The 15,400-nt window shown below is 44.6% G+C and overlaps 1 protein-coding gene across 1 annotated transcript; it reads left to right on the top strand.

Moving 5' to 3' along the window:
• The first annotated feature begins 8,758 nt into the window (after positions 1 to 8,758).
• LOC146753592 (obscurin-like protein 1) lies at positions 8,759 to 14,515 on the top strand. Its single transcript, XM_085529389.1, has 5 exons — positions 8,759 to 8,972; positions 10,058 to 10,333; positions 11,113 to 11,367; positions 12,652 to 12,927; positions 14,220 to 14,515. The coding sequence occupies exons 4-5, from the start codon at positions 12,753 to 12,755 to the stop codon at positions 14,513 to 14,515; spliced, it is 471 nt and encodes a 156-aa protein (XP_085385515.1). The 5' UTR covers positions 8,759 to 8,972; positions 10,058 to 10,333; positions 11,113 to 11,367; positions 12,652 to 12,752.
• The last annotated feature ends 885 nt before the right edge of the window (positions 14,516 to 15,400 follow it).

Raw genomic sequence — 15,400 nt, 5'->3', positions numbered from 1 at the left:
GCCTGTGCCAGTTAATTCTGTGGGCAGACCTGCCAGTATGAAATATTATGCTAACGTGACAAAGAGGGAGAAGAAAAGCAAAATTAAGACTAGCTGACAAGCCTTGGCAGGAAGTTCTGCTCTCCATCAATTTAGTCCTGTTATTCAATTCTGTTTGGAGCTGTCTCCATGCCTCTCTGGAGTTTGTTCATTGAGAAGAAGCAATTAAGTAAGCTCTCCAATGCCAAAGTGCATACACTACTCTAGAGCTTTGTTGTTTCTCCATGGATCAACAAGGGTGACAAGCCAGCAGAATATGATGAAGAGCCTCATTCATATTCAGTGTAAAAAAAAAAAAAAAAAAGGCAATTGTTGCTGGGAAGAAGGTGCATTTGCATTTGTGTCATCTGCAGAGGGTACTGCAGAAATGGAAAGTCTTCCACTGGAGCAAACAAAGGGCTCTCATTTATTGCAATCAAGGCCCAGCGTGTGGATCTCAGAGATCAGACCTACACCCTGCAGCAAAACAGAGACCTGCGTGGGAAAGTTCAGTTTCTCTCTACATCTGTGTCAGAAAAAGCCCACCATGGAATGACAGCTAAGGAAACATCCCTGTGACTCTTCACAGGTCTCTTCTACATTTGGGATCACTGCTACAAAAGAGCTGTTGACATCATCTCTCGTGGCCACCCAGAGAGAAGAGCAGGAAGGCTGGGATGCTCTTTTTCCTATCTTTCCCTTCATTTCCTCTATATCTTAGGGACGAATCACAGGACAGAACACAGAAATCAAATGGCTCTACAAAGCAGATTGGCCAGTTCAAGTCAAAACAGCCACTGAAAACACCCCAGATGCTGTCTGACAACAGCTGGACTGTCCGGGAGTCAGGTGAATGCAGTCTGCTGGCCCTGGGCAGGAAGAGGACAGCCCAGACTGTCACATACCTTTCACTGAAAGCTGATAGAGCATTTTATCCCCCTCACAGATGCACTGACAACTTCCAGCATCATCCATTGAGACGCTGTGAATTTTCAGGGTGTGCTTCTTCCCCACAATGTGCAGTTCATATTTTTCACTGGCCTTGAGCTCCTTCCCATCCTTCATCCACTCCACAGTAGCGCCTGTGTCTGAAAGCTCAGCCTGCAATTTGGCTTCCTCACGCAGCCGAGCGGAGATCTTTTCTAGATCTTTGCTCTTATTGCTAAATCTCACTGCAGCACCTGTCAGGAGCAAAGGCCTTGTTATTTCAATTTAGATCAGGCTAACGTGGTCAATGTTTGCTGCAACATCTCTGAAAAAGTATCACCTTCTGTTCCTGCACTCATCATTGTGTCAGTGCTGAGCAATTCAAGATATTTCATTTGCTCTTCTTGCCGGATTTACTAAGTAAAAATCAACCAAACATCTCCTTCTACTGATCAATAATGCTCTAAACATGCTTCTGCAGAGGTTTCCACCCAATGACAAACAGCTCCTCCCATAATGAATGTTTATTTGTTCTACTTGGTCATGCAAAGCTGATTGATAGAGATATTATTGGCATGATTTCTCCCCTACTTCTAAACTATTCCAGTGCAATCAGAAAGGCTGTCTGAACCTGGAGCTGAAAGTACTGCTCTATGGTGATGCAGTGGTAAACCTGCTGACTGAATGCACTGGCCAGTAGCTGTGAACTGCAGACATTCATCAGCTGGCATGAAGCAATCTGGTTCAGATACCAAGCAGCTGGGTAGACTGGCTTACCCTACACTCAGTGCTATCATGTTTAGGTCATTACCAGGACTCATGTCAGTCCATGGGATGCAATTTCAGGTATTTGGTACAGGCAGTGAATGCCTGCAGCCCCAGTTCTAATCATCAGATCACAGCAACTATGCCTTGACTGTAAGAGGAAAGGAGAAGGATCAAAGCAAATACCTCTCACTTTCATCTTGGTGCTGACATCAACATTTTTGGCAACAAATTTCACTTCTGCTCCATCATCGTTCTTGGTGACGTTCTTTATCATTAGGCTGTGAGTAGTTTGGGTTCTCTTGATGATGCAGGTCTCGCTTTCCTGTAAGACTTTACCATTGATGTACCAACTGCCGCAACACGTTGTTGTAAGGTCAATAGTAAACATGGCATTCCTTCCAGGTACAGCTTCACCAGTTGTTAGTGGGGATTTCACAGCCAGGACTGGTTCTGAGGAACAACAACCTGTATGTCTTAATGCTCTTTAGATGCAAGTCTGGGATCTCATTTAGAGATGGAAGATTAAATCATAGGGACATTTCTACTTCTCCCTTTGCATGAGTGCTGGAAGAAGCACTTCTATGCTTCAAATCTGTTACAGAAAGTTCTGCCTCTTGCACATGTGAGATATCAAAAGATAAGGATATTCATGTCTCTGATTAAATCATAGGTACATTTCTACTTCTCCCCACAACCCCTAAATCCCTCAGAGCCCCCTAGAGCTCCTAGTCCTCCTATGGCCCACCACAGCCCCATATCCCCCCTAGATTCCCCCTCAACTCCCTTTACAGCCCCTGCACAGCTCTATAGAACAGTCTTACAGAACTACCTCTAGTAGAAGCAATCTCCACACAGAGATCCTTTCCCAGTGGCACTCAGCCCTTCAGTGGGGTCTAAGAGAGCTGCAGCCAGACTCAAACACAACTGCTCACACAGCTCAGCTGCCTTCACCTGTGCTCCTGACGCTGACACATTGCAGCCCCACATCCCCCTCTGCCCCCCCACAGCCCCACACCCCCCTGTCCTCCCCGCACTCCCCATCAGCCCATCCCACCTCAGTGCTGCCTCTGTCTCTTCTCTCCTCTCCCCGTCCCAGCGCCGGCCTCCCCCGGCCTCCCATTGGGCAGCGGCAGCTCCGCCGGCTCCGATTGGCTGAGCCGCAGTGCGTGGGAGTGGCCGTTGTGGGGGGGGCAGAGGGGGATGTGGGGCTGCAATGTGTCAGCGTCAGGAGCACAGGTGAAGGCAGCTGAGCTGTGTGAGGATATGGGCAGGTATGGGGCTTGAAGGGGTGGTGTATGGAGAGATAGAGGGTTGTGGGGGCCTTAGGGTGATATGGGGCTACTGGGGGCTGTCGGGGACTGTGGGGAGGAATATGAAGTTGTAGCAGATTGTGGGGGTGTAGGTGTGGTATATATATGTACATCTATGGGAATATACATATGAAAAAGATAGATCAATGCGTGTTCTGGGCTGCACTGAAAAAGGGGTGGCCAGCAGGAGAGGGAGGTGATTGTCCCCTCCTGCTCAGCTCTTGTGAGGCCATATTTGCAGCACTGTGTCCAGGCCTGGGAAGGATGTGGAGCTGTTGGGGTGGGTCCAAAGGAGGGCCACTGTGATGATCAGACGGAAATTTGGGTGAAGCTGCCTGATTTTATGAAGCTATTCCCATTATTTTCTTGGTGCTGTGTTTCCCAAATGAGTGGTTTCTGGCTGTGCTGCAGCACCAGTCTGCATGTGAACATCAACTCTATTCACCATCTGGGAAGATCACGACTTCCCTTCTCCCACCAGCACCACTGAATTACAGTTACTCTAAGGAATCCTTAAAGAAGGGTTTATAGCTGTCATGTTATCTGAAGTGCTTGGGGCATTCTGATGCTATTAAGCTCTATGTATTAACAAGTTCAAAAAGAAAAGGTAGGCATCTGATTGTTGTGCCAGTTTCTAAGTTATTTGGAAAGCTGTACCACCCAACCACTCCTTCTGTTTGATGGAGGTGACAAAGCTCAGTTTAATTTCTGACTGCTGTTTAAATTCTGGAGCTCAAGCTGGTTCCTGGAGCAGAAAAAGCTCGGAAGCTGTCCCTCCTACAAGCAGGCACCTCTGAGCAAAATATGACATCTCAATTTCTGATGGTAAGGTCAGGAGATCTGATTCCAGCGTCTAGCTTTTGGCTTCATGCTGTGTTAGTGGGACCTTTGGCATCCAGCACTGACTAACAGCAACTGACAGGCTGGTAACAGTGCACATCAAAGCAGTTATGTGTCAGGATGGGTCAGGAAAATTGTATGGCATTGAGATTTCCTGTCTTTGCTCTCTGCAGATCTAACTAGCTGCTGGAAGAATCCTGTACGCCATGTTCACACCATTTTCAATGAGCTGGATGAGTCTGTTGTTGGCATTTTAATGCAATTGACCAGGCAGGCAATATGTATGGAGTATTTGGCTCTCTCTACAGTAATGAATATTTCAGTGTCTTCAACGTGTGGCTCATTGCTTCCATTTCAGGCTGCCCAGAGAAGCTGTGGATGCCTGTCCTTGGTGTTGAAGGCGAGGTTGGATGGGTGATGGGCAGCCTGAGCTGGTTAGTGGGCAGCCAGCCCATGGCAGGGTGTTTAGAACTGGATGATCTTGAAGGTTTCTTCCAACCCAAGCCCTCCCGTGATCCTATGATTCTGTGATTTCATTCAGGTTTATTGAGATGAGATGAGTTCTCCTAAATGCGCTGTTCTCCATATGATTATAATTGGAGTCTTAAATTATAATTGGGTGACATAAAGCAGACACCATACCTTCTGATGGCCAAAATGAAATGAAATCAATCCTTTACTGTGTCAGTAGTCTGTAACTAGAGCCCATCAGGTAATTCCCAGCCTCCTGCCTGTATCAGTGGCTGCATACAGTGAAAAAGTCTGATGGGAATTTAACCTCTAAAATGTTCAGAAGCAACCAGAGGGTGAATATATTCCCTATGCAAATACCTGCAGGAATAAGCTTGTCATGTATGTCCTCAGGTAGCACAGTAGTTAATGGTGGGACTCAGTAGGTCATGCTGAAAGTTGAGTCTGCTGATCTTGAAGGTCTTTTCCAGCCTACATGACCTTATGCTAATATTTCTGTATTTCTTTCTGTTCAGCTCCCAGAAAACCTCCCACCCAGCCCCCAGCTGACCCCGTGGTGAAAAATAAAACAGAAACCTCAGTGACGCTGGCATGGTCCCCTCCGAAGATGCACCGCCCCATTCCAATCGATGGCTACATTGTGGAACCCAATAAACTAACTGGCTTCACCTGGGTGAGTGCCACAAGTCTCATGTCCCCGTCCCAGAGTTCACGGTGAGCAATCTGTCTGAAGAGGCTGATGATCAGTTCCGAGTGTCTGCAGTCAATGCGCATGGACAGAGCCCGTCTCTGGAATTCCCAGGGAGCGTGCACCTTGGTAAGCACAAAAGCCCCAATGGAAATGGGTCAGTGTGTGCTGAGCAGCTGTGTTGGTTCCCTAAAGTTGTTTTCTTTGACTTGAAGGATAGTAGTGCATTAACACACCAAAGACTTTCCCTTATTCCTAGTTCTCCTATCTCCTATCAACCTCCAGCTACCACTAAAGTGATACAAGTTATGTTTCTGTGACAGAGACATGAATATTATTATCTTTTGATATCTCACATGTGCAAGAGGCAGAACTTTCTGTAACAGATTTGAAGCATAGAAGTGCTTATTCCAGCACTCATGCAAAGGGAGAAGTAGAAATGTACCTATGATTTAATCTTCCATCTCTAAATGAGATCCCAGACTTGCATCTAAAGAGCATTAAGACATCCATGTTGTTCTTCCTCAGAACCAGTCCTGGCTGTGAAATCCCCACTAACAACTGGTGAAGCTGTACCTGGAAGGAATGCCATGTTTACTATTGACCTTACAACAACGTGTTGCGGCAGTTGGTACATCAATGGTAAAGTCTTACAGGAAAGCGAGACCTGTATCATCAAGAGAACCCAAACTACTCACAGCCTAATGATAAAGAACGTCACCAAGAACGATGATGGAGCAGAAGTGAAATTTGTTGCCAAAAATGTTGATGTCAGCACCAAGATGAGAGTGAGAGGTGTTGCTTTGATCCTTCTCCTTTCCTCTTCCATTCAAGGCATAGTTGCTGTGATATGATGATTAGAACTGGGGCTGCAGGCATTCACTGCCTGTACCAAATACCTGAAATTGCATCCCATGGACTGACGTGAGTCCTGGTAATGACCTAAACATGATAGCACTGAGTGTAGGGTAAGCCAATCTACCCAGCTGCTTGGTATCTGAACCAGATTGCTTCATGCCAGCTGATGAATGTCTGCAGTTCACAGCTATCGGCCAGTGCATTCAGTCACCAGGTTTACCACTGCATCACCATAGAGCAGTACTTTCAGCTCCAGGTTCAGACAGCCTTTCTGATTGCACTGGAATAGTTTAGAAGTAGGGAAGCAATCATTCCAATAATATCAATCAGCGTTGCATGACCAAATATAACAAATAAACATTCGTGATGGGAGGAGCTGTTTGTCACTGGGTGGAAACCTCTGCAGAAAAATGTTTAGAGCATTCTTAATCAGTAGAAGGAGATGTTTGGTTGATTTTCACTTAGTAAATCTGGCAAGAAGACCAAATTAAATATCTTGAATTGCTCAGCACTGACATGTAGAAGAGACCTGTGACGAGTCACAGGGATGTTTACTTAGCTGTCATTCCATGGTGGGCTTTTTCTTACACAGATGTAGGGAGAAACTGAACTTTCCCACGCAGGTCTCTGTTTTGCTGCAGGGTTTAGGTCTGATCTCTGAGATCCACACGCTGGGCCTTGATTGCAATAAACGAGAGCCCTTTGTTTGCTCCAGTGGAAGACATTCCATTTCTGCAGTACCCTCTGCAGATGACACAAATGCAAATGCACCTTCTTCCCAGCAACAATTGCCTTGTTCTTTTTTACACTGAGTATGCATGAGGCTCTTCATCATATTCTTCTGGCTTGTCACCCTTGTTGATCCATGGAGAAACAACAAAGCCCTAGAGTAGTGTATGCACTTTGGCATTGGAGAGCTTACTTAATTGCTTCTTCTCAATGAACAAACTCCAGAGAGGCATGGAGACAGCTCCAAACAGAATTGAATAACGGGACTAAATTGATGGAGAGCAGAACTTCCTGCCAAGACTTGTCAGCTAGTCTTAATTTTGCTTTTCTTCTCTCTCTTTGTCACGATAGCATAATATTTCATACTGGCAGGTCTGCCCACAGAATTAACTGGCACAGGCTGCCCAGGGAGGTGGTGGGATCCCTGGAGGTGTTGAGGAACTGTGGAGATGTGGCCCTGATGGATGTTATCAGGGGGCATGGTGGGGTGGGTTGGGGTTGGAATCAAAGGAGGACCCCCATGTATTTCAGCAGGAAGCACTACTGGTAATAAGACCTTTGGAGCAAATCCTGGTAGGGCCACGCTCAGCTGGTCCAGTCCGGAGGCTGTTCCTCCTTCCTGCAGTATCTGCAGTGAAAACCAGCAGCTGCGTTTGTGTGGCTGGGCTCACATCCAGCAGTGGTGAGGGGACTACAATGATAAGAGACAGTTGCTGAAAAAATGAATGAAATTTGACTGTATGATAGTATGGAGTTAAATCTATTGACAGGATCTCAGGCATCCCAGTGTCCATCAGCTGGCTCTCGAGCTCCTAAAAGACAGGCGTGCTGTAGAATGTTGTTGAATTTGTATTATCCATGCGTGTTCTTGGAACTGCAGAACAAATGCATGCATAATCCAGACTTTGATTTTAGCAGCTCTGACTGCGCTGTCTCAACAGACCCAACTCAGTTGTGTGCGCTGTTTTGAAATGATATGTTAACAAGAAGCTGGAAAGCAAACTCCATTACCCAGAGTAAAATAGGACTGTGGCCTTAGGCTTAAACTTTTGGCTAAGACAGTGGTGAGATTTTGAATCTTTGAAGTCAATTATTCCACTGTGTGTTAATAGGGGCCAGTTTCCTCATCTAACTTTTGAGCTCCAATTAATTTCCATAAAGGAATTGTGTTTTTCTTTTCAGTCCTAATTGACTCCATCTATTAGGCTTGATTTGTTTGCAATGTCATGGTGAAGCGGTACAAAAATGGCAAAGAAATCACGACCAGTAAGAAATTCAAAATGGAAGATAAAGGGAAAGTGCGTAAGCTTGTGGCTTCAGCTGTAACGAAAGAAGACAAGGGAACATGCTTCTGCAAAATTGGAGATGACACTCTGATTTTTGATTGGAAAGTCTCAGGTAAGTTTGTGAGGCAAACATGGGATCGCAATCCATGCAAAGCACTTCAGACTTAATTCATTTTATATGTCCAACCCTGTGGGTTTCCAGTATTTAGGACAAAGATTGCATAGCTCTATTGAAGCAATTCTGACCTTACTGTTGTCCCTGTGCAAATCCACAGTATGAGCAAATAATGTAACTGTGTTGTGATGAATTCAAGACAGCCTTAGCTGCAGCTGGGGCTGGAGTCACGACTTGAGCCCTGACATCTGGGCTTCATTCTTCTAGTTCATGAATTGCCTCAGCACTTACATCATCTTTAAACCTATGACTGAAATGGTCCTAAGTTCTTAGCATGGGAATCCTGTCTCCTCTTTTGACAAATTAAACTCCACATTTGGAGTGTTGAGTGTTTCCTGCTGTACCCGAACGATGTTGTGATCTCCGAGGTGTCTCCCTGAGGTGCTGTAAGCACAGCCATTAGCTCATAGTGCAAGTAAAGCACTGTCCGGTCAAGCCTGGAGGAGTAATGCTTGTCACTGACCTGTTCCACTTCAGGGTGGAGCTGGAGGGTAAAATAACACAAGAAATTGTCATTGAAATTCAATATCTGTGAAATTCAGCTGGCTGCATTCACAGAACCTGGCGTTAAGATCTGTTTTCTGGTTTATTTCTTGATCCTGTTATCCATAACCCAGTCCTCATTTATGAACTGAAGCTCTACTGAAACCTTTCACTGTGTATGTTCATGCTGCAGTGCAGCGCTTGTGACCTTTAACAGCACATTCACGTTCCTCTGATCACAGGATCCTTAAGGTTGATTAATACCCTCTAGTCCAACTGCTCACCCATCTCCACCATGATGCTCACCATCAGCTGGCTAAAAACTCAGCAGAGATGATAGATCAAGCACAATACTGGATTTGGGATGGCTAGAGATTCCTAAGATATTGAAGGATTGCTTGCAGGTGGTGTTGGCTCAGGTATTCACCCTGCATCCCACCTCCCATTCTGTTTGGTTGAGAATCATGCATTCTGCAATTTCACTTTGTAATTCAAAGACCCTGGCTTTATCTGTTGAAAAACTGATCTAAAACAAGCCGAGAAGACTCCGTTGGAACTGGTTGATGCAGAACAAAGGCATCCCCAAAGGACAAGTTGCACTGTTTGATGAACATTATTGGATGAGAGCTAAGCTAAGATTTAAAAAGTTCTGGGGCTGTCTCTGAGCATCAAATCCAGAGGAAGCCTGCATGATTCCCTGAGAATGGATACCTCCTACTTTGGTGTAGGGTGAAGGGAACACTAGCAGTAACTCCTATCACAAAATGTCACATGGCTCAGACAAAAAAGCCATCAAGAGGGCTTAATTAGGAGCACCAAATGCTCACAAGTTGGTCTTAGGGCAGGGAAGTAATCTATCTATGTGATACTGATTGATGCTATTAGTTCTAAACAGCTTGACTCTAGAGGGACCGTTCTTCTTTGGTCACCTAGTTTTAAAAGAATAGATGGCTCCTGTCTATTACAATTTTTAACTCATTATTTGTTCACTGATGCCATAAATGTGCCTGGCATAGCAATTGGCCTTGGTATATTCAGTGACTGAAAGCAACAGTTGTTGCTATAAGAAATGCAATACTAAGCTAGGTCTGCCTGTAGCTGACAGCCATCAGCTTGCTCCTCAGGCAGGTTGTGTCTGGATGGAATGAAGGGCATGAAATACTGATGTGCTCATCAAACGCTGCTTGTTAGCTTAGAGACAAGGTGTTGAATAGGTTTGTTCATGTATTGAAAACACATTACTTAGCTGCCTTCATTTTAGCTTCAGAAGAACATGTGCAGAATACAGAATTGATTAAAAGAAATAAGAACTGTCTGCATAGAACTTACTCTTTCCTTACACAGGAGAATCAAGCAGACGTTTGTATGTGAGTACCTCCAGAGGTGAAACTCAATCACCCAAATGTAATGAGCAGAGACATTACAATCAGTTCTAACTGTATCTTAATGCTGTACTGAAGAAGCCTGAGTCAGGATGTAAACCACTTTCTCTTTTTTTCTTCAGATGAAGCCATTGATTTTGTCAACAAGCCCAAAACGACTCCAGAAATATCAGTCAGTCCTTCTGAAGACCTGGAGCTGGTGTGTGAGGTGTCAGCTGCAAGTGAAGCTGTCGTATGGAAGAAAGATCAAACAGAGGTGAAGCAGGACCAGAGGACAAGCATCATCTCCCAGGGGATACACCGCAAGCTCATGGTCAAAAATGTGACCCTGAAAGACCGAGGGAGCTACAGCTGTGAAACAAAAGATGACAAAGCAACATTCCAAGTGAAAGTCAGAGGTGAGAAAATGCTTGGAATCCCAGAGAGAAAGGAACGCTTCATTTTGTGTGTCTTGCATTTGTAGGATCAACTTGCCGCCCCTCTGGTGCAAAACATTTTGGTCAACTAGTGTCATATCAACATTTTTCTACATGTGCTTTTCCATCCAGGAATGAATTCCTGCAACAAACCATAGGCAAGGAGGGTAACTTGTGCAGCTCTTGTAGTCAGCTGGTGTCTGCAGGGTTACAGTGCAAGAGCACACCAGGCATTCAAGGAGTGAGAAAAGGGGAGGTGTTTGAAGAGATCTGGTTACAAAATTTGAATGACACAATGAGGTGGAGAATGCCAATAATCAGACTCATAAATGACCTGGGTTGCAAAGGCCCACAGTGCTCATCCAGTTCCAGCCCCCTCCTATGTGCAGAGTTGCCAAGCAGCAGCCCAGGCTGCCCAGAACCACATCCAGCCTGGCCTTGAATGCCTGCAGGGATGGAGCATCCACAGTCTCCTTGGGCAGCCTGTTCTAGAGGGCCGTTCCCTTCTGATTTACTGGAAATGTAGAGAGACATGAGCAGAAAAAAAGAGAAGGGAGGAGGTTCAGCAGTGCATGCAGGTGTTTTAAATCTCATGTCCAAATCTGCTATTAGACTGCAAAATGTTTAGTTTTATGATATGATATGGTATGATACGATATGGTATGATATGATATGGTATGATATGATATGATATGATATGATATGATATGATATGATATGATATGATATGATATGATATGATATGCCTATCATTTCCCAAGGTGAGTCTACAAACAAGGACAAGGTAGACAAGGAGGTGAAGGCTGTACTGACGCTGAGCTGCGAGGAAGCCCAGGAGAAGGTGGAGGTGAAGTGGTACAAGGAGGGGAAACTGATCACCTGGAGCAAGAAGTTCAAGGCTGAGTCAGAGGGCAAACAGCGTCGGCTGGTGGTGAGCCAGGTGTAGAAGAAAGATGCAGGGGAGTACAGCTGCGAGGCTGCTGGCCAGAAACTCACCTTCAAGATTCATGTAACAGGTGAGAGAGATGTTTCTCATCACAGAATGGCCCATGAGTCCCACTTGGTTTCCAGTTATACCTGAAGTTCTCTAAAGATCCCTGCTGGCGTCCAGCTGCTGTGTTAGAAAGGGAAGGCTCTCCTAAGAGTGCCGTGTAGATTTCCCAGCCTCATGAAGACATCTTGGATGCACAGAGCATGTCGAATTGCCCAAGATGCCTGAATGTGGGGAACTGGATTATGGTCAGTTGTAGTCAGTATAGTCTGAGGAGTGAGCTGCCACCATCTGCTGTAGGGTGAGGTGAGTCACCCACTGCCTTCCACTGAAGGTCACCACTCAGCACAGCACAGCTTCAAATCCCTCAGTCTCATTGGGAAACTGAAGCTTGAATGTTTTCCTATGGGAACCAAGATCAACCCTAACTCTCAGGTGGCTGAAGTTAAGTGCAGTTAACTTGTTTCATGATGTCGTATTGTTTACTACTGAGAATTAGCTGTGGCCTCTGAGTTTCAGTATCTAAACCTTATTTACAATATTGAGGATTTGGTAAAGAAGTGAGATTGGTTTGTAGGTATTCAGTGAAAGAAGTACTCCTGTTGACAGGGACAGAAATGAACACCTTATCAGGAGTCATATCAATATTGCATGAGTACATTGTTCTGTGTAAATGACATTTCAGTTTTGAATAAGAAATATGTAAATCAGCACTGCTTTTCTAGAGTGTAATTCGTAACACCTGTATGTCACTGAGCACAACATGCTTATATTTGGTGTTTGCTTTGGCTTCCAAATTTTGATGAATGTAATCATATTGACCCCCTCTAAAAATAGTTTTTTTAGGAACAATTTAAGCAAAGCTCCAAGAACCACAGAGAAATTATGTTAAAACTGATCTCAAGTGGTGCATATAATGCATCCTTCTCTGCTGCATTAGTAGATTCCCATCTGCTTATGGGGGGAGATTGCAAGGATTTAAATAAGGTTTAAATAAGGAAAATATTTACTCACAAACCTTAATTTTTTCAAACTATTGAATGTAAGAAGAATATTTAATGATATGAATGTGAAGGATATTTAAAGATATGAAGAATATATTTAGCATAGTAATGGACGATGAAGTGTTGGGTCACTGGTAATTAATAGAGAGAACGTATTTAATCTGGATCATGTTTAGTATGAATGAGACCATTCCAAAATTACAAACATACATGAAGTTGTCACAAGCAGCATTTTGTGTTTGGTTTTGAACACATTGGACAGCGTGAATGTAGCTGTGCATCCTAAATGCTCTCCCAATCTGCAGAAGCAGAAGATGCTTTCATCAACAAGCAGAAGGTGCAGAAGGAGGTGAAGGGTGCACCAACAGAAAATGCCACGCGGAGCTGCGAGGTGGCCCAGGAGAAGATGGAGGTGAAGTGGGACAAGGAGGGGAAACTGATCACCTGGAGCAAGAAGTTCAAGGCTGAGTCAGAGGGCAAACAGCGTCGGCTGGTGGTGAGCCAGGTGGAGAAGAAAGATGCAGGGGAGTACAGCTGCGAGGCTGCTGGCCAGAAACTCACCTTCAAAGTCGATGTAACAGGTGAGAAAGGGTACTTTTTGACCTTTCTATTTCTAGAATAATTTCTCGAATATTTATAAAAATGATTATTCTTTTATAAGAATATTTCCTATTGGGTGTCATATTTTTGTAAACCATGACTGGTATTGTTCAGGTCTGCTGGGAAAATGGAGAAAATAGTTCTGAATATATTTCACTTTGTATCTCCTCCATAAAGCTTTAGAAAGTCCTTAGGACAGGCAGCTCCATCCTTTAAAAACTGGCAGAGTTTCCCATTGCTGTGGGAGCAGATCCATACACAGGAAGGTTGTACTTGTGCCTGTCTATCCCCACACACTGGTACAACTGGAGAACTGTGAAGTGCAGCTGATTCTAGGAATGATTTAGAAGAGGGGCATCGTGGTGAGCATTTGGGTGTCAGCCCAATGTCTGATCACTTTTTATTCATCTTGGAAGGTCTTGTCTCATGCTATGGGGAAGATATAACTGAAAGGTTTTCTGTAGATTAATGTTTCTGGGGCATCAAGTAGTTGGCAGCAAGGGGAAGAAAGTGGTGTGGCGAGTCATCCAAGATTCATTGCCATGCTGTGGCTCCAGAGTAGGAAAAACACTTTTGTTTTCTGACCTACTCTGCCTCCCAAGTGACCTGACTAATGTGCCTCCAGGACGATGAGGATATTCCACCATTTGGATGCAGTAGAGGGTTTTTAGAGTTAGGGTACTATGGTTAGGCTGTGGTAGGAATTGATGATCTTCAAGGTCTTTTCCAACCTGGGTAATTCTATGATTCTAATAATGTGAGATAAGCTTAGCTCTTCTCAGGATGGGATGGGAAATAGTGACAAAGTCCTGAACATGGAGTCCTGGTCCGTCACTCTTTGCAGTGAACAGAATGATCCAGTGCTGACAACAGAGGCAGCTACTGGGATCGAAAGAAATGAATGCTATGTGTCTCTGATGCAGCACGGTACATTTCCTGACGCTAAAATTTGTCAGTTTGCACTCAGCTTCAACCAAAATATTTCCTCCTTTGCAGCGAAGTGACTTTAAGAACCCCTCAGGTGATCTCCTACCTTGCTGCACAGAGATAGTTGCTTTGTCACAAAGAGATTACTAAAAGCTTCTTTAGGAAACAAAGCTTCATCAAACAGACAAGCAAATGAAAATCACCCTCCATGGCACAGTTTGCATGTTATCCCAGCAGATTTAGGTGTGTTCTGCCAGGTCAAAGAGATGGTTTTCCATTGTTCCTGTAAGGTGGAAGGGCAGTGGGCACATTCCTATCTTGGACATGAATTATTTTCCCTTCTAAGAGCCAGAAGTGGTATTTACAAACAAGGAGAAGGTGCAGGAGGAGGTGAAGGCTGCACCAACAGAAAATGCCACGCTGAGCTGCGAGGTGGCCCAGGAGAAGATGGAGGTGAAGTGGTACAAGGAGGGGAAACTGATCACCTGGAGCAAGAAGTTCAAGGCTGAGTCAGAGGGCAAACAGCGTCGGCTGGTGGTGAGCCAGGTGGAGAAGAAAGATGCAGGGGAGTACAGCTGCGAGGCTGCTGGCCAGAAACTCACCTTCAAGATTCATGTCACAGGTGAGACAGGTGTTATCTGAAATACAGCAGAGAACAGTAAAGTAAAATCTAGTTTCTATTATACAGTGATCCAGTTGCAGTAGTCTGTGCTGAGGTTTTTTCTCTAGACTTGATTGGCTGGCTTTGTAGAAAGTATTTGGTTTTAGTATGGCACAAAGACCTGTTTCAGTCTGTCTGTAGAATAATAATTACTGATATATGTACAATGGAAGCAATATTCAAGGTATTATTCAAATCTCTCCTGTGCCTGAGATCCCAAACTGTAATTCCTGTTCACCGAAACATTTGACTGAGATAAGTATGTGCAGTGAGGCTGGAGTGCATGTTGTACGTGCAGGCTTTCATGGTAGGAGAAGCAGGAACTTCTCCTAGTAGTACACTGCCTTTTTCCTATGCCTTTATGTTGGAGGCTGCATCTGGATAGGTGAGTCTGCTACTCCCAGTAAGAGACCTGGTAGAGCTGACTATTCCCAGAGCTCAAAGTAAAATAGATATCTGCAAATCACACACAAAGAAGAAAGGACTGCGTTGGTGAGCATATTTCCTTTGTGCCTTTGACAGTCACAGTTGTGGCAATGGTAGAGGCCATGAGGAGTCTGTTCAGGAAGCCAGGAGTACTGTTCTGGGTCATGAAAAGGCAGCCAGTGGTTTGACTATCACATGTTTATATGTTTTGATGTTTCACAGTGGGTCTTAAGTTAAAGGAACTCAGGTTTTGGCTGCCTGCAGGACAGATGTTCTTTTGGGTTCAATATGTTTGCATAGTGACTTGCAACCATGGGACTGGTGTTCAAGGACCCTCTTGGTTCCTTCTTGGTTCCTAGTTTCTTTCTTGCCTAGATTTGACACTGTGTTTCAACAGAAGAGCTGATATTCTCTAGTGAAGGCTATTAGTTTGGGCAGAA

Source organism: Coturnix japonica, chromosome Z, assembly GCF_054131305.1.
Source record: "Coturnix japonica strain WE chromosome Z, WE-NBRP24, whole genome shotgun sequence".
Classification (NCBI taxonomy): Eukaryota; Metazoa; Chordata; class Aves; order Galliformes; family Phasianidae; genus Coturnix; species Coturnix japonica.
The sequence above is the reverse complement of the archived record's forward strand: the minus strand, read 5'-3'. Positions and strand labels throughout refer to the sequence as shown.